This window comes from Watersipora subatra, chromosome 9 (assembly GCF_963576615.1).
Source record: "Watersipora subatra chromosome 9, tzWatSuba1.1, whole genome shotgun sequence".
Taxonomy (NCBI): Eukaryota; Metazoa; Bryozoa; class Gymnolaemata; order Cheilostomatida; family Watersiporidae; genus Watersipora; species Watersipora subatra.
In genome coordinates this window covers 8,785,050-8,804,845 of record NC_088716.1, presented here as the reverse complement: position 1 = coordinate 8,804,845, position 19,796 = coordinate 8,785,050, and the positions used below count along the sequence as shown (strand labels likewise).

The 19,796-nt window shown below is 40.2% G+C and overlaps 1 protein-coding gene across 2 annotated transcripts; it reads right to left on the bottom strand.

Moving 5' to 3' along the window:
* Nucleotides 1–3,306: 3,306 nt before the first annotated feature.
* Nucleotides 3,307–16,331, bottom strand: LOC137404519 (baculoviral IAP repeat-containing protein 7-B-like). 2 transcript variants are annotated; one of them, XM_068090750.1, is made up of 9 exons: nucleotides 16,281–16,331; nucleotides 10,539–10,692; nucleotides 8,652–8,939; nucleotides 8,202–8,294; nucleotides 7,457–7,694; nucleotides 7,204–7,340; nucleotides 4,716–4,788; nucleotides 4,165–4,270; nucleotides 3,307–3,965 (listed from the first exon to the last, which is right to left on the bottom strand). In XM_068090750.1, exons 2-9 carry the CDS (start codon nucleotides 10,672–10,674, stop codon nucleotides 3,837–3,839), a joined length of 1,200 nt encoding a protein of 399 aa, XP_067946851.1. In that variant the 5' UTR covers nucleotides 10,675–10,692; nucleotides 16,281–16,331; the 3' UTR covers nucleotides 3,307–3,836. The 2 variants fall into 2 exon arrangements, with proteins under 2 accessions (XP_067946851.1, XP_067946852.1); XM_068090751.1 differs by having other exon boundaries at nucleotides 4,165–4,267.
* Between the last annotated feature and the right edge of the window lie 3,465 nt (nucleotides 16,332–19,796).

Below are 19,796 nucleotides of genomic sequence, written 5' to 3'. Positions count from 1 at the left end.
AAATCAATAGTTAACATCTATGATTAAACCTATACAATAAAATCTGGCTAAAACATCTGCTCCTGACTGACCGTAATAACGTGCCTGGAAATAGCCCAATCCTTTACGCAGCACGATGGTGTACGAATTTCCGATATCCCATTCATAATACACCTGTTTTATAACGGCAACACATGTTTGTCTGAAATGTAAATTCAGATGAGGATTCAATTCAAATAACTCTTTCCTATTATTTTGTGTCATCAATATGGCAGTTTCTAGATAAAAGCATGTGATGTAAATTGGGAGTTATCATCTACCGGTGTTGTAAGCATGACTTCGGACATAATATAATTCAGGAAAGTTTTCAGGTTGTTCAATATAATAGTTTAGTTCCTTTGCAACAATAGCACACTGAATTAGTTTTTCATGTTGGCTCATACATTCACATGCTCAATATACAAGCTAGAATCTCATTTCTGAGAGAACTTAGAACTATACATGTAATTCTCTTTACAGTGGATACTAGCATGACCTTTCCAATTACATACAAAACACCTAAATACAGGTCATCCATGCAGCAGGTAGTCACATATACCTCAATTATAACATCTGTTTCACCTACATAAATTTTTGGCTTTAGACGTTAGTCCTTGTAATTATATCTATTAGCACTAAAATTATTTGTTAAAATAAAATTAACTGAAGTATTTCTGAAGGCGATACCTCACTATCTGTCTATGAAGGGAGTTTTTAATCCTACAGTAAAAGTACGCACAAGTTAATTTTAAGCAATTAGGTTAGTGGTATAAAAATCTAACTATTGCATCTAGTCAGCTATAGCTATTCACTACATTTGCAACAGACCTATAAAAAGTTACAACAGCTTTCTGAATAAAACATAAGCAATACATTTCAGTCTTCAACCCAGTACAAGACATGAAACATGCACTACTGTAAAGGGCTTTTGAAAGATTCAGTTTAGCTCTATACAGATCTATACAATATCGCAAGCTCAATTTACTGATTTTCAATTGTGGTAGAAACTATTTGGGCGTACGATATACAACAATATTCTTTTCTGCAAGGCGGAAAGAAAACGTGGTAACAGATCTCTTTAGCTATACAACTCCCTTGCAATAGTGTTAGCACAGCTGCATCATTTTTTAACACACCTGTTTCTAGCAACCTGCAGTAATAACATTCCAAAAAATTCTTTCTGAACTTCCTTATTTGCAATAATCAATCAACAACAAATAGCAATCAAAATCAATAACAAAAAACAACAAATCATACAATCATGTGTGAAGGAACTTTGAGGCTCAGCAAATTATTAAGTGATGCTCATGTACAAAGTGATCTATGACACAGGCTCTGATAATTGCTTCAAATTATCTCCATCATCTTTTCGATCAGTCATACTTGGAATGCCAACTCTTTTGTGTGTGACAAGATTTTTCACTAGCTTTGTGTTCAATTTGCATAAGCTGGGTGGGTGTTGTGACTGTGAGCAGTGGTTTACCGGATTCAACAGGTATCTGTAGTTGCAAAAATCTGTTGCATATGACAACAATATCTAAGGAAAAGCAGGCAGTACCTTGTAGTTTCTTAGATGTAAGATATAGAGTAAGGCGCTTTACAATAACATATTATAATCTAGTATCTACAGCTATCACTCATTGATACAGACACCAACAAATGATAGTCAACCAATGAGCTGCATTGTTTTGGAAAACGGTTGATTGGCCGAAAAGAATGCAAAATGTTTCAACGGAGCGTCTGCTTCTATTCCTTGGTTGACAATCACTTGATTATGTTCTTGAAGCATGAAGTAAATGAGTTTGCTATTTTCTCACATTAATTTTTTTAGGTTTGAGATTCTTTGCAACTTGAGAAGCTCATTATACTTTGACTTTTTAGCAAACCTTATTCAGTGTAGACTTGGTGACTGATCACAAGCTTCTGCTAACACTATTCGGACCTAATAAAGCAACAGAAGCTATGGTAGCAAACAGGTTGGCAGAAGGGGCACTTACTCTAAACCGGTATGATTACACCATAGAATATAGAAAAACCTCTAATCATGGAAATCAGATCAGATCAGGACCAAAATTGTAACCAACATCTCCAGCTCACATGGCACAGAGCAAACATATGCAAGGTAAACAGTCTACCATGATCATAGATCATTACACAGTTGGAACACCTTGCTACGCTCTATACTATGGTCAAGAAGAGACCAACAACCTGAATGGGTAGCAGCTGTTGTAGTCAAGGTATTTGGCAGCAGAACCGTGTAAGTACAAGTTCATCTCAGAAGACCAACTTGGAAGAGACATCTGGATCAGCTCTGCTCTAGACATTCATCAACAGAAAATACAGAACCACATTTTGACATAGCTATCACTTCAAATGGCAGTCAGTCAGATCTACAACCAGTAACATAACCATCTAAACCCAAGGGAGATCAGGAGTGGGAGAAGGCGACTGCCGAGGCCAGCACGAGCTGCCCCGGAGAAGCTGTTTCCGAAGCAGATGACGAGGACCTGGACAGAAACCTGAGAGTAGGAGGTCTGCCGGGTGGCTACCATAAGCTCTCCCAAGGTCTAGATTGGAGACCATGGTCACCAATGGAAGGGAGAGTGTTGTGTAATGTGATCCACTGAGAGCTGAACCCAGGGCTGAGCTAAGCCGAGCCGGGCTGTCCTCAGTCAGGCAGAATAACGAGGTGAGAGTTAAGCCAGTCAGAGCCAAGCAGAACGAGAGGGGGGGGGGCCTACCCACTGTATAAGCCTGAACATTTGTGTTAGAGAGCAGAGCTGTTTTGGGCCTGTTCATTGCGTGTGCTGGACTATTCTTGTACTCGTATGAACGAAGCAGAAAATATATGTATAAACTCATGCACCGAGTCTTGTACTAGTGGAGGAAAGTAAGGGTGGCACAAAACCTTTACAACACCATGCATAGCTGAAGCAAAGCAGTAATAAATATGTCTCTAACCATAACAAGATGAATATGAAGTTGAAAACAAGCTACTAAATTCTTCCCACATGCCTCTACTCAGTTATTGGTTATAGTTTTAAATACATATGTAACTTATTGAAGTTGATAGGTTGAATGTCTGTACTGTGATTGGTTGCAGTTGTGTATGTCGTTGTATTGTGAGTGATCATTGCTGTACAGCTATATTGACTGTACTTATAATTAACTATAAACAACTATACAAAAAAACTGACACTAAATATCAAGGTTCAAAATACAAATAAATAAATTAAATAAAAAAATATAAGTGAAATATGAGATTATCCTGCAGTAAAAGGTTCAAAATACAAATAAATACATTAAATAAAAAAATATAAGTGAAATATGAGATTATCCTGCGGTAAAACTTGTAACGAAATAAAAAAATAAACTATATATTATGCAAAGAGTACAAGGCAATGGGTTCATTTCATAAAACATTTAAAAACTGATCTCAGCAAAAAGGACTGCTTGAAAAACTCAAGTCAATCTTAAGGAAAACTTTAGTATACTTGATGTTTCTCATCACAAGAATATGGAAGGTTCTAGGTTATCGTCAATGCACAACAGTTGCTGTTATTCCAGATTAATTCTTTTTCACTTTTTGTTTATCAATAAATACTATCATCACCTACAGATATTAATAAACAAACCCAGAATCTAGATGTTGACTAGACAAAATAAGCCATCTCACGACGTCAACGTGACCTTGCTAAAAGATGATTTCGCGCCAACTCTGGCTCATTGAAAATCTAAAAGTGACATTTTACTTAGAATCTTGAGAATTTTAGGATTTCTGTGGCATCTTTACATAGCCAGTTCAAACTATGTCATAATTAGGCGAGGAAGGTCCTGCAGGCACCCTTCACCGAGCTTGCACATGCAGGGCATTTTGCAGGGAGATTTCCTTTGCTGCAGTCCTGACAGAGGCAGTAACATCCACAAGGAAGGACAACGGCTCCAGACTACAACAAACAAACATCCATTAGTCCAGAATAGACTGAAAGTATATTAGCCAGAGGCGAGTACATGTCCAATGACAAACAGCTAAATCAATAAATCAAACTGGTCAATAATGAAATCAATGATAAATGTAAACTATTGACTCATTGAAGCCCTAATAATAAATATATAGCCAATGATAGAATAGTAAGAATAGCTCACCATGTTCTTTCTGCACTTTTTACATCTGAGAGCATCAACCAGGTCCTTACATTCCTGCTCAGATAGATCATTAGGGTTCGTGATCAGCTCAACCACGTTAATCCTCCTATAAGAACATAAGGTTGTATTATACAGGGTAAGACAATGTTATTGGCGAGAGTCATCTAATGACAACCAATAGGAACAGTTAAAGGTTGACTTGCAACAAAATTCACATTACAGTTATTTGGTATCAAATGATTCACCATGTCTTACTCTGCTGTGTTGTAGGTGCAAAATATGTGGAAATGTGATAACAAGCTCTTAAAAGCTCAAAAACGAAAAGTTGATCGCCAAATAACTGATACCAACTAACTGTAATGTGAATTTTGTTGCAAGTCAACCTTTAAAGATGAGTCACCCACCATTTAAATCATTAGTGTTCGTGATCAGCTCAACCACGTTAACCCTCCTATAAGAACATAATATTGTGTTATACAGGGGGAGACAATGTTATTAGTGATAATTATCTAATGTCAACCAATAAGAACAGTTTAAGATGAATTACCCACCTTCCTGGTTGGGTGATTGAATCAGTGACACCTGTTGTAACTGATTGGTCATCCTCACTCCTTGAAAGTTCCTCTGCAAAGAATCAGAGTAAAGGCTTCGGTAAGTTTACTAGTTCAGTTCTTGCATTACTGTATCCCCACCAGCATACAGTCATACCTCGACATACGAGTGTCACAACATATGGGAAATTTGAGATGCGAAGAAAATTCTGGGAAAATCTTTGTCTTGAGATACAAGACAAATTTGAGATTCGAGCCTACGTGACAGTTCTCGATGCGGTCGATAGGTGGCCAAGTATGTGGAAGGCTGCTTATGACAACCACATCCTTTGGCCAGTTTCACCAGATCAGTTTGAAAAAGTTGTATAAAAGGCTGGCTAAAAGCATGGCAAAAAGAGCCTAACACATAGAAAAAGAGAAAAAGACAATTGAAAATGGAAAAAATATTAGAATTAAGTAACGTAAGATTAAAACTTACTCTAAGTGTGTGTGTACATGTATAGTAAGCCAAGTCTATTCAAATTAATTTAAAGTTTACGCTGTGCTAAGCAGTGTCACACAGGTGTAATGTACCAAATGTGTCGCTGCCAAGTTTCTCTCACACCGCTGTTAGCAGCTACCGTTTATCTCGGAGGTGACAACTCCATACAATACTGTACATAATAATGTGACATTATATTACAGATCCTAACCACTGAATAGGTATTTGTTAGTCTGTAAGTGTAAAGGTGCAAACACACTTGGTGATATCTAAAACTCACACATGCAAAGCGATAAGGCTAGACATTCTCTATCACAACTTTATCGCTAGCGAGATATATTTCGATTGGTTGGTTTTTCCCAGAATGCAATTTTATGGCGGGTAATCATTTCTTATCGATGTTCACCAACGCACAGCAGCAACATTTTGCTAGTTAGTTACGATTGAAACATTATCAGAATGAAGACTGAATTGTTCATAAACTTAATATAAGCACTCCCAGTCCTGTACGGCATAACACACAAAAGTTACAAAAAACCACTTGAAAACATTTGGAGTCAATCGTTGTGCAGGTTGACCATAGTGACAATGGTAAATATTAAAAAAATAAAAAATAAAAAACTGCTATAGAGTAAACCACATATAAAAGTTGTAAAATATTACTGGTAAAAATACAAGAACCATTGTTTTCTTGTAGTGTACAATCCATGAAAGTGAGATAGGCCTACTAATAAAAGCGGAAGTTGTTTACGTCGTTGCCTAGACGGCGCCATTTTGACTTAGATTTATTAACAACTCCAAAGAAACTAATGATTTAAAATTATATAAGCAGTTTGGGAGCCCACGATTATCATTTGCTGGTGAATCGCTCAAATGTGTTAAGGCACACGCCAGTGATATCTCCACGCTCCTCATGACGCGGTAAAATCCTCATGCGATAAAATCGCCTAGTATGTTTGGACCTTACGCAGTGAAATAAAACAATTAAAAAACATCTTTTGCATTGTAATAACTTTTTTGTGGTGATTTTTCAGAGGGAATGAATTAGTTTGCACATACATGTAGTTATTTTATGTAGAAAAATTTGAATTGAAATACGAAAAAGTTGACACAAGAGCTCAGTCTAGGAATGCACTAAGCTAGTATGTCATGATGATTGTACTTAGTTCCTCAAGTTCCTCGTATACTATCACAATGAAGTGAGTTACACATTCTAGTATGACAGAAACCATTTAACCATTTTGGATAAATCATTAAGGAAAGACTTCTCTTTAATCAGGAGTTATTTCCTCATGAAATGATTTATGATCGACAAGGTTACAAATGAGTCTTAGTGCAGGTCAATAACAAAGTTTTCTTCGATAATCTACATGGCAATTTACCAGCGATTCTAGACAGCCCTATCCCTTGGAAGTCTAGACAGCATAAAGATGGTGTGGAAAGACAACTCATGCACACAACACACAGGCACACATACTACTTCCTACATATAGATTGCAAGAGATTCTTGTAAGAAACTAGTTTTGAGTCAAATCTTCCTTTTTTTAGCTACTATGACCATCACGACAGACAGTTTTGTTTAATTTCTTGCAGTATTTGTAACAGTAGTAGGTATAAATTCAGGGCTGTTTTGGACGTCTCATATAAAAAAGAATAATATTAATTGATTTCGTAAATCAAATGAAAGGTTTTTATTTTATCGAGTTTGAATATGCAAACCAACTGAACACCAGATATTATCAGAAATGAACCTGTAATTTGTTATCTTAAGACAAATATTATAGTAGTTTTTACGTAAATAGGGTTACACTCAATCTTCCGGCAAACATGTCAAAAGAGCCCAGCAATGCATCAGCAATATTTTAATATTAGTAGTCCCTGCGTTTACTTCTGGCCTTATGAGTTAATAAAGCTGATATTTACATGAGAATAATATATTCTTTTGCTACTAAATCTCTAAATGCTGATGTAAGACCAGATGTTGAAATAAACTGATACACAACTCACCAAGAAAAGAAACATCTCCCTTGTTGTAAAGCAGAGTTTCTGCAGTAGCGATATTATCGGGAGTCATCTGTTGCCGGGCAGTTTTGATGAAAGCCAATCCCTTTGTTTGTTGAACAAAAGTACAGCCTGGATACCACCTTAAAAACAAACATAAGTGCTACTAAATACTGCAATACAATTTGTTTTGTAAAAGGAGTTAGCCAAAATTGTAATGAAAATTACCAGGGGAGTAACTGAGAAATTGTACACATACCTTGCATGAGCTGCCCACGGATCAGCTTCCCTTTTCCACATCTCAAGGCCTCCACCACACCAAAAACACTTCACTTTGTCTCCGATGCCTTCATACAGAAAGCCAGCTTCACAAAGCTTGTCTGCAGCTATTGGGTTATCACTAGGGTATCGTCGGTATGTATCCATTCTCTTACTGCAGACACCCATAGCTGGATCCTTGGGTTTGACCGTGTTGATATTCAAGTCACCAACAGTAGCTGGTTAGATAAAACGGAGTAGAGACGGATACAGCTGGTGTCACGTGATGCTTAATAGTGTGTTTCACATGACACAGATAGAGTATTTCCAGGGTAAGTGATTAGATAAATCAATTAAAAAGTTAAGTATGTAAGGAAATGTCTGTATCAACCTGTTAAGTTGCTCCATCAACCACCTGACCCTACACATATCCTGATAGACAACAAGCTGTATAGACTATATAGTATGAATCTATAATATGCCTTCTTTGTAAGACTATATAGTACCAGATGTAAAACTGCCATTTTGAGAGATGTTGATGTTCGATAAAACATTATGCACTGTGCAAACAATCTCTACTTATCATACCAGTAAACACCAGGTTTATATATAGCATTACAAATAATGAGAGGGCCAAAGACTAACTAACGTTACCAAAACAAAACTGATTTGCAATAACGACGATCTCTTTTATGTTATGTCAAAGCAATGAGCTTCAACGGAGCTGGTGGTCAACTAATACTCACTTTGATCATCCCTGACAGAGCTACTCAGTTGACTTGTCATGAGGTCTTTAGGAAGTCCACAGTTACTTATAGGGATATTCTGACATGGCTTGTCTACAACATAATAATCAACATGCTATGCTATGTCTGAGAGTATTGGTAGGTAGATTGTACTGCAGTCATATGTTAATAACAAGAAGCTGATATTTATTTGGGTTACAAATGTCTACTATTATTCACTACTTATTTACACATTTTGGTTATGTTTAGAACACCATTAGACAAACTAAGGAGACAAAACGTTTTACTACCGACATAAAAAAACTGTGTACATTGAACTTTTTATTAATTGTATCAATAGTACTTCCTCAAAGTTTCCTGGAGTAGGAATAAATTTAACTAACTGGGATCATCTTATCAAACTATCCAAAGTTGCTGGTAGAAATACATTATTCATCACGCGTAACTCACTTTGAACCATCTTGCAGTAGTTGAAGAAGTTTTTATGCTGATACTTGGGCACATCTCCTCTCTCCCAGTTCCTGATGGCTCCACCACAGAAAGCGCACTGCACTCTGTCCGCTACACCGGTGTAGTAAAACCCCTCCTTAGCACAGTCATGAGCCTTGACTATTGTTTCTATTGGCCAGTGAGCAGCAAAGGTTCGCTGCCTTTCTCTCTCTGAGATCATGAGAGACTCTTTCTCTTCCTGACTCAGTTTACGGAAAGCATCGAAGAATTCCTTGTCTGACATGCGATCTATATTAAAAGAGAACAAGAAAGACTTGTACGCTCATGTTGATTACAAGCTAGTAGTACTTGTGGAATGGAGAAACAAAACGTGATGGAATAGAAATCTATAAACATTATACAAAAGATAATATAGACAAGAAACTGGGACCTGGAAGACTTGATGGGGTCAACATACACAAGACACACACACACGCGCGCGCGCGCGCACACACACACACAATTTCAATGTTCACACGATCTTTTAAAGATCAACCCTCTTGGTGACAGATGGTAAGTTTAAGTTCTGACTGGCAAAAATTGTTTATAAAACTTTTAAAGGTCTAATTCAGAATGGCAGAATGTATGTAACCGGATTTACCACAACAAAGCTTCTTGCAATATCATAAGCTATTTGAAGATTAGTGTACACGACTAGATTGTTAGTGCAAAAGAAATAAACAGGTAACCTGGTAACCTCTGGTAAACATTAACCTTTTATAACAGACACATAGAAATATACATGTTGTGTTTCACAGACATTCACTCTATAGAGACACTTAAACTGTTTCTTGACTCTATGAAAATAATTATAGCCAAAACAGATTAATTGACACACGAAATCAAGTCTAGTTTTTAGTAGTCTTTTGGTAGCTGATGAAAAGGTTTATCCTAACAGACATATTTGGTTAGATTATTGTAAGATGAATGCTAGCATCTTAATCAAATGGTATCAGAAGTTGGTAGAACTTTCATGAAAGATGATTGCTTTTTTTATTTCATCAAATACTGTTCAAGAAGTGTTCGCTTGTTTCACACGAATGCATTCACACCTATACCATAATTATAACCAAACAGTACTAATTTTGCTAGATTTAGTATCTGTGATGGAAACTAGTTTAGAAGTATCATTGTTGCCTCTGGCAGCACATGGACTTCTAGCAGAAAAAAGGATGACAGATGAAATACTTTCTTATCTGCTTGTTATTAACTATGACTCTACTGGTTATTTTAAGCATTACCTCGTGTTTATGGTTACTATAACTAAAAGCCTTTAGTCTAAAAGCTAAAGTAAATAGCAGTCGGCAGCAATCTTTGAGGTAACTTAAAAATGTCATCCTTTTAACTTTTCTTCACCCTAAATTTCCTTTCCTTTAAAGATGAACACAAACAAAATTTTAGTAAATTTTATCAGAAAGCAGCGTTATTTTTCTATCATTCGTGATTGTTTTTGATGCTTGAGGTGATCTGACTGCCAGAATGTTTATAGATTAAAATTGACAAAACTTGATGGTGGTTAAAACGCTCAGATCAAGCGAAAGTGCGATTATGACATCTATAATTGTAAAGAGACTGACAGAATAGAGATGTGTAACACTGCCACTTGAATGCAATAGCCGATATGAACTATAGCAACTTATGATGTAATTTCACACATGTTCTAACTGCTATCAAGTTTGGTCAATTTTAATCTTGAAACTTCCTGACAGTCAAATCATCTCGAGCATAAAGAAAATTGCAAATGACAAAAACATATTGATACTTTTTGATAAAATCTATTAAAATTTTGTGTAAGTACATCTTTAGAAATTTAACTTTTATTTCCTAATTTATCTTCACTTTACTCACCAAACTGTTCTTTCCTATCTTTTGGAATACCAGGAGGTGGGCCAAACCTTCCTGGTATCCAGTCATATCCAGGTACATACTCAGCGGCTTGCCTGCGACGGTCCGCATCTAATGCATCGAAGCTTCTCACAGGCATCTGGATGATTTGTGATGGCTGAAGTAGTAATAAATGCACATCTGTTGAAAGCATTTTCAAACTTTTTACTTCATTTTAAATTTTGTTATAGCTGAAAATCATGTTTTTGAAATAGCTGTATATTAGCGATGTCCCCACAAGCGTAAATGTCAAGAGATTAGTTGATAGGTAGGAAACTTAGCAGTTACAATACATTCCTACAGCATGTATTATCTCCCACTAACGGAAACAAGTATGCATCAACAACCATTGCTTACATGCTGCATACGTGTGCAATATTCTTATCATTTGATTGTGGAGTTGGGAATTATCTACTCAGTCCATAGCAACACTATAGTAGGAACACAACTCCTATTCAGTCCATCCATTTATATACAAGTAGAAGTACAATGTATGTATTTACTTCATTTATGTAGAAGTAGCTTAATTATAGTTATATTCATTCTATGTCTAGCAACTAAGAAAGCAGCATCGGTTAATTGTATACTAATAGTTGAAAGATCAACATGTATATTGTATCATATTATCTTACGTCTAGACTGCTATTCTAAACCCAATCCAGACTTTAGAGGGTTGGTTGGAGGTGTACGTATAGTAGCGTATATATATGAGGCATCGTTACATGAACTATAGCATTGGATTAGCCTTGTCGTAGAACCATAACCTGACCATCACTAGACTACCTCCCACTTATCGGCATCAACACTCACATAGACAGTGAATAACACTATAGCACCAGCTAACCAGAGTCCTCTGCACTTAACGACAAACACAACTGATGTGAAGACTATCCATATATAAGGAGATTTGGACTCATACTAATACTGAAGGTAGATAGCTCATTTAGAACAAAATAAGCTACAACAATTTGAAGGCATATTATTTTATAAAAATATTGCGTAAACGCTCACTGCACTCATCGATTTGTTTGCTTCAGTTTGCAGCAACAACTGGCTTTTTGTGTGCAATAGAAAAGGAGTTGAGAGCGTCGATCCAATGTAAGTCGGGTTTAGATAACGGCATTGTAACATTCTATGTATATTCTATGCATCCGCGCCTTCTAACTCTACTAATCACATGGCTCTCATTAGAATATTATGCGTCAGCTTTATCAGCTTTGTATAATATTATGAGTTAGCTTTATCAGCTTTGTATTATACTATGTGTTAGCTTTATCAGCTTTGCTTTATCAGCTTTGTCCATAACTACGTGTCTTGTACTGAAACTTTCCTTTCTGGTCTAGACCTGCGAACAATAAACTGCGTTTCAATTCTCCAAGCAATATTAATTACTTGAGCAACTTATAACCAACATATTACATGGTGTCAGGAGTCTGCCTACTAGTCAATCATGGACAGTGGACTAAGGAGGCCACAGCCGCTATCGTTCGAGGGAAATGTGTCTGAAAACTGGAGGATATTTGAGCAAGAATATGACATTTATTTCAATGCCATATATAGTGACAAACCAGAGGCTGCCAGGGCGTATATGCTGCTTAACCTAGCAAGGCCAGAAGCGATAGAGAGAGAACGGTCGTTTACGTACAATGAAGCTATAACAGAAGATGCGGAGCATGGGATTGTAGCTGTACCTCAAGAAACAAGGGATCAGGTAGCAACTTTAAAGCGGAAGTTCAGAGAGATCTGCAGGCCGATCACCAATGTCATTCCAGAACGCCATCGATTTAATGTGCGCAGCCAAAAGGAAGGTGAGCCGTTCCAAGCTTTCTTAGCAGACATTAGAACTAAAGCCGTGCAATGTGATTTTGGAGACTTGCAAGTTGAGTTGTTACGTGACAGAATTGTATCCGGTAACCGTAATGATAATGTACGTAAGCAACTACTCAGAAACAATGACCTAACACTAGCCAAAGCTATACAAACTTGTCAGATATACAAGTCTTAAGAGCAGAACGCAGCCGAGTTCAGTAAACCGATCGTAGACGTAGTAAAACGCAAGTTGTATACGCAACACCTGAATAACAGTAACACTAACTGTAGTAGTAATTACGCTAAATCATCCACCCAACTCACTCCACGCGAACTACAAGTAGTCATAGCACTTCGTCATGCCGTAACTGAGGGAAATGGCACCCACCGAAACAGTGTCCAGCGTATGGTCGTAAATGTAACAATTGTGGTAAACTCAATCACTATCCAAACTGTGCAGGTCAGGTGCAAAGCAGCCAGGAACTGTAGATGAACTCACAGAATCGTATCACGAAGAGTTCCGCATCGAAACAGTACCACTGCCGTGTAACAATCGTGGAGATATACGAACTCATTTTACTGTCAATGACACCACGCCAGAGGTTAAGATTGACACAGGTGCAAAAGTAAATGTAATCTCGCTTGATCAAGTACGCCGCATAGGACTACACAATAAAATCGACCGATTACGTACTAGCACGCTACTAGGCTTTGGAGGTGCTCAGACAGCGACAGTAGGATCCGTAGTTATACCGCACCCTCAGGCGAAATTGCGATTCGAAGTAGTCGATAGTGACGCCAGATGCCTCCTAGGACTTAGTGATAGTATACGATTAGGACTTGTAACACTTAGTCAGGAGGTATTCGAAGTAGAGCGAAAGTCGCAGGCTGCAGCCAAGCTACTAGAAGACTATCCAGAGTTATTTGATGGCAAACTAGGTACATTGCCATGTAACTACAAGATAACGATAGATCCAGAAGTAGCACCAATCATTCGACCTGTCCGCTCTGTACCAGCGCCTCTACGTGACAAAGTAGAAGCAGCTCTAAACCGACTAGAGGTTCGCGGCATTATCACCAAGGTAACCGAACCTACCGACTGGGTATCCGCACTCGTTGTAACCGCCAAGGACAGTAACGACGTACGTATCTGTATCGACTTGGGTGACCTGAACAAAGCTATCAAACGACCTCATCACCCACTTAACGCGAAAGAAGCTTTCTACCATATACCACTAGAAGAGAGCTTGTCATACCTTACCACGTTTGGTACACCGTTTGGCAAATACCGATATCTGTGTATGCCGATGGGACTCTGCTCGTCCTCAGACGTATATCAGCGCGCTATAGAACAGCTGCTGACCGACTATCCGTGCCAAATAATAATGGATGACATTCTTATAGCTGGTAAGATTGAGGATGAACACGACTCCAACGTCAGGAGAATAATAACACGACTGCAGGAGATAAACCTTAAACTGTCGCCGCATAAATGCAAGTATAACACGACAGAAGTAGGATATGTAAGGCACATACTAACTGATCAGGGACTGAAACCTGACCCTGCTAAGGTCAAGGCAATCACCGACATGCCAAGCCCAACTAATGTAGAAGAACTACAGAGATTCATGGGCATGGTCAAGTATCTCGCCAAGTTTATACCGCACCTGAGCGAGAAGACCTCCGCACTAAATGACCTACTCCGTAAAAACACAGCGTGGACCTGGGAGTCACAGCAGGCACAAGCGCTGAAAGCCATTAAAGACGAGATCGCTAACGCAACGACTCTTACCTACTACGACATCAATAAGCCAGTGACACTTACCTGCGATGCCTCGCAACCTGGGCTGGGGGCAGCCTGCCTTCAAGACAACAGAGTCATCAGTTTCGCTTCTCGAGCTATGACGGATACCGAGAAACGCTACTCTCAGATAGAAAAAGAACTGCTGGCCGTAAGATTCGTGTGCAGCCGATTCAGAGACTATGTGTTCAGAGACTTTACCGTAGAAACCGACCATCAGCCGCTCATATCGATTATGAATAAGCCGTTATCCGCAGCACCTAGGAGACTTCAGAGTATGTTACTACAGCTGAAGCCGTATCGTCTAAACATCGTATACAAGAAGGGCAAAACCCTATACCTCACTGATACAATGTCTCGCGCCTATCTACTAGACGGTGACAATAACGAACATATAGACTTTGACATACTTGCCATAATGTCGATAACCGACCAGAAGTATTTAGAGCTACAGCAAGCCACAACCAGTGATTCCGTACTCAGCAAGATAAGTGAACTCATACTGACTGGATGGCCCAGAAAGGAGGCCAGTGTAGCCGAAGATATCAAGCCGTATTTTGCATTTCGTGATGAACTCGCTGTTGAGAATGGTGTAGTCTACAGAGGTGAGCGTGCTATCATACCTCAATCGCTAAAAGACGACTATATCCAGCAGCTCCATCGAGGACATATTGGCATCGAATATAGTATTCGTGCCAACGATATAGTATTCTGGCCAGGCATGAGTAGTGACATCGACAAAGCACTAGCTCTCTGCAGTATATGCCAGACATCCAGAAATCACCAGCCGAGAGAACCGTTACTATCGTATCCTGTACCGTCACAACCGTGGAGCACCGTAGCCACTGACATGTTCTACTGGAGATCGATTACGTATTTGGTGACTGTAGACTCATTCTCAGGCTGGTATGAAATCGATACACTTCGCGACACCTCTGCAGCGACCGTGATTAAGAAACTGAAAGCCAATTTCGCAAGATTTGGTAGACCAGTGACTCTAATATCAGATTGTGGTCAGCCGTATAGCTCAGAGGAGTTCAGAAAGTTCGTGCGAGCGTGGAATATCGAACACGTAAGATCTAGCCCCTACCACGCATCCAGCAATGGACTGGCAAAGAAATCTGTTCAGACAGCCAAACGCCTGCTTGAGAAGACGTTCAAGGAGGGTGGAGACATCTACATGGCTCTACTTAACCAACGCAAAACGCCGAAAAAGGATATGGGCTCGCCAGCTCAAGAGAAAGATATCTCGCCGAACTCGCACACCGATACCGACAGCCGAGACGCTCCTACGACCCACAATCATGGACTCTGAGGCAGTACAACATAAGCTGTCACAAGAGCGTGCTCGTCAGAAATCATACGCTGATCACTCTGCTGTTACACTCCCGACACTCACACCAGGTGATACCGTGCGTATGCAGACCGACAAAGGCTTCTGTGACACCACCGCCACTATTGTCGGAACAGCCAACCCCCGATCGTATGTTGTGCAGCAGAACGGCAAAACATACAGACGTAACCGTCGCCACCTGTTACACGTACCGACTCCTGATCTCACTGATAATGTGGTTCCGCCACCACCTACTATGTCTACCACCCCAGATGACAAGCCAGGTGACCCGCCAGCTCGCTCGACACCCGCCAACTCCGCCGCCGCAACTGACACTCCTGTGACAGTGACTAGATCAGGGCGTGCAGTTGTTAAACCAGTTCGTTATCGCGACTAGGGGAAGGAGGTAACATGCTATGTATATTCTATGCATCCGCACCTTCTAACTCTACTAATCACGTGGCTTTCATTATAATATTATGTGTTAGCTTTATCAGCTTTGTATAATATTATGAGTTAGCTTTACCAGCTTTGCTTTATCAGCTTTGTTCATAACTACGTGTCTTGTACTGAAACTTTCCTTTCTGGTCTAGACCTGCGAACAATAAACTGCGTTTCAATTCTCCAAGCAATATTCCTTACTTGAGCAACTTATAACCAACATATTACAGGCATTGATACTATCAAATAATATTAGGAAATAGCAGCAAAACTGAATGCAAAAGAGAAAACAGCGAGGCGTTATATCTAGCGTTGTAAATACCTCTTAATAGTTATTTACATCGTGTAATAGTTCAACAATAGTCCAAAGGTGGGAAAAATCTAGTTCCTATCCAAAAAGTCCTGCTATCGCGGTACGTAGTATACGGTATATACGGTAGAATAATTTCCTATCCTAAAAGTCTCGCAACAACCCGCTTAATCTCTCTCACTCCAATCCTGCGTGTAATTGATATAAGAAATAATAAATAACCGTAATTTATTCAGAATAGTGTATCATCTTCATTTTGCTACTAGCCTGAGGTGAGATAAGTAGTTAGTGAGTGGAGCCTTGTTGTAAAATAATAAACCAACACCAAGTCTGGCTTGCATACAGGCTAGACCATCCACAAAGGGAGAGCAGAAAGTTCAGCAACAATTGTTATTGAGCTTGGTGCTCTCCTTCTGTGATAGCTAGTTCCTCCTGAGTGGTCTTATTGTTTACTAGGCTTATTTATCTTAAGAATTATTGTATTACGAAACATTTACGTCAACATCCCAAACAACCTCCCTCTTTTTCCTTGTTAATATTATCGCTTGTTGTGTGGCAGACTGATTGTGGTGACAAACTTTTGATCGTGACTGTGTAGACTTATTAGGACTAAAGGTTAATGTTAAATACGTGCACTCACCAAGAAATCCACAAGGGAAAAAACCTCGTCTGCTCTTTGTCCTATATATATATATCGCTGTAGTCGTCTACATGGCCGACTCCTATAGGTCCACGAACTTGTGGCGTGACCTCTCAATGCCGGGCTGGCATACGTAACCTAAGGTCCTGCAATACGAATGGGCACGAGGCAGACGCACGCATATACAACATGCCCTTTCTTTTCAAGTTGGTTAGACAGGCGTAATGCCGTACACAACCAACGAGCACAAAAACCTGGACACATTTAAGGAAGATGCATTGCAGATAAAAGGAACGTACCTTTGATTTGCGCATGTTCCTTTGGGAGGTATTGGAACCCTTCCTTACACATACACCGGTTTTCCTGGTTCAGGAATCTTCACCGAGGTTATCGGCGCCTATCAGGTCTTCATTGGTGACCTCACAGAAACTCATCATTACCTAAAACCCGGTACTCACAGTTCAGGAGTTAGCCTTCTCCGGTCTCGGCGACATCCATGGACACCGTCTCTCCATCATTGCCATCCCTGTCAGACTCTTCCTCACTGGAGTCTCCATTACCTACAAACTCAGCCTTGCCGAAGCTTGGCTCCATAGACAGTGCCTCTGTAGGCAAAGCCTCCGTACTCTCACTAATGTGAGAGTCCCTGTGAACTGGCGTTTCGACCAGTTCACCCTCACTGGCAGTCACAGGCATCTCCTGTTTCTTCTGCTCAGTGTCCTCTGCAGCCTCAACCTCACCGGCCCAGGATCTCTGCGATCTGATACTCGGTTCATCGGTCTCATTAGCCCCACCGACCTTGTCACCAGCGCCACCCTCGTCAACCGTTTTGCTAATCGGTGCATCTTGGCCTTTGCCCGTGTTGCCACTTGCAAGTGCCTCGTTGCCCTTAGCACACCCACCACTCTTACCAACCCTGGCAGCGGTACCTGAAACCTTCTGGGTAAGCTTTTTCAAGCTATCCAGAGCCTCGGACATCTGGCGATCAGCATCAAGCTGGCGAACCAGGTCGTCCTCCTCCTCTTGAAGCTGGGCAAGAGTCCTTTGGTAGGCAGCTAGGGCCTCCTTCCTCCTTCTGGTGATGTCAGCTTTCCTGGCAACAACCTCGTCCTGTGACAAAAAGTCAAACTGAATATCAGCCAAAAATGACTGGACCTTATCGACCACCGGTCGCCTAACTACCTTACCACCTGCTGCGGCCGCGTAGCTAATGCTGCGGGTGGGCATCTTAGGCTTGGGAGCCATATCCTCAGAGCTGGTACTAGCTCTACTCTCCTCCGGAAGCTTCCTTCCTTTCCTGGTGAAAGAGGCTCCTCCAGCCGTACACTTAGTCATCAGGTGCCCTACTTCCCCACAGTAGCTGCACACTGACTCCTTGCACTCCTTTGCCCAATGGCCCTTTTCTCCACACTTCCTGCAATAGTTGCTAGGGCAATCTATTGCGTAGTGGTCCCTCTTACATCCGCAGAACCAACAGAACAGCTTGCCCTCTTTGCCGCAGATCTGTCTGGCCTTCCCTTTAGGCTTTTGTGTGGCCTCCTTACCAGCTTGGCCGGTAGTCTTAGCGGGGTGTCTGTCCGCTCCTTTCCTGTCGCCAGGCCGATCCCCGTCTCCGGGTCCTCCTCCACCAGAGGCAACAGACATCAGTCTATGTATGTAATTGGGTAAAGTATCTGAAACCATAATGTACAGGTTGAGTGTTAATAAACGTAGTCGGGATTACGACTGCATCTCACTCGTCTACCACTTCTCGTAACCACAACACCATCACTCACATTCTGGCTGGTTGAGCCAGCTGTAGTGTCATCCTCCCACATATCAGGGGGGGATGTCACATTCATACTTTGTCCTACTGACTCCTTAACTAGAGTTGGTAGGTCTTCCAAATCATCACTTTCCATACTCTCCCCTTCAGGGTGGAGTACAAAGAGGTGTTTTCTATTTCTACGGATCTCACTTTGTCCGACCCGCACCCAATAACTATCTGGAGAGTTATCCTCTCTCAGTACAACACCTCTCGACCCTGAGTCTGTAGGTGCCCTAACGAAAACTGTCTGACCTGGGTTCAGTTTACTTAACAAAGAAACTCTATATTTCTTGTCCCATTTACGTTTTAAATTCTTCATGCGAGAATTCTCCAATTCCTCGAACTGACTATAATCAATGTCACTTTCATACGGTATGCCCAATTTAGACCTTACTGCCCTGCCAAACATAAGTTCACTAGGTGTGAACCCCGATGGTAATGGGGTAGTACGATAAGCCATTAATGCTGCATATTTGTCAGTAGTTTTTTTCCATAAAGACTTAACAATTTTTACAGCGCTTTCTGCCATACCATTAGAACAAGGGTATCTAGGACTGCTGGTAATTAAACTAAACCCTTGATCCTCAGCGAACCCCCTAAATTCCTTGCTATCAAAGCACCTTCCGTTATCTGATCTAACTATGTTAGGTATGCCAAACCGAGAAAATAATTCTCTCATAACAGTAATTATTGCTCCGGGTGTTTGTGAGGCCACGGGTAACGCCTCTATCCACTTGGAGTAATAGTCAACTGCCACCATAAACACACTGTTCTCTAGAACAAACAAATCTGAACCGATAACCTCCCATGGTCTAGAAGGCAACGTTGACTCATGCATAGGCTGATGTTTTATTTGCGAATGCATAATACAAACATTACATTTACTTATGAAGTCTTCAATATCACCAGAACAACCCGGCCACCAAAAATGGCGTTGGGCTCTCCTACGACATTTAGTGACGCCTTGGTGTCCCTCATGGCATAATTCTAGGTATTGAGGTCTTAAAGATTTAGGTATATATATCCTAGAATTATACAACAACATGCCTCCGTATACACATAAGCTATTTCTGGCTGTATA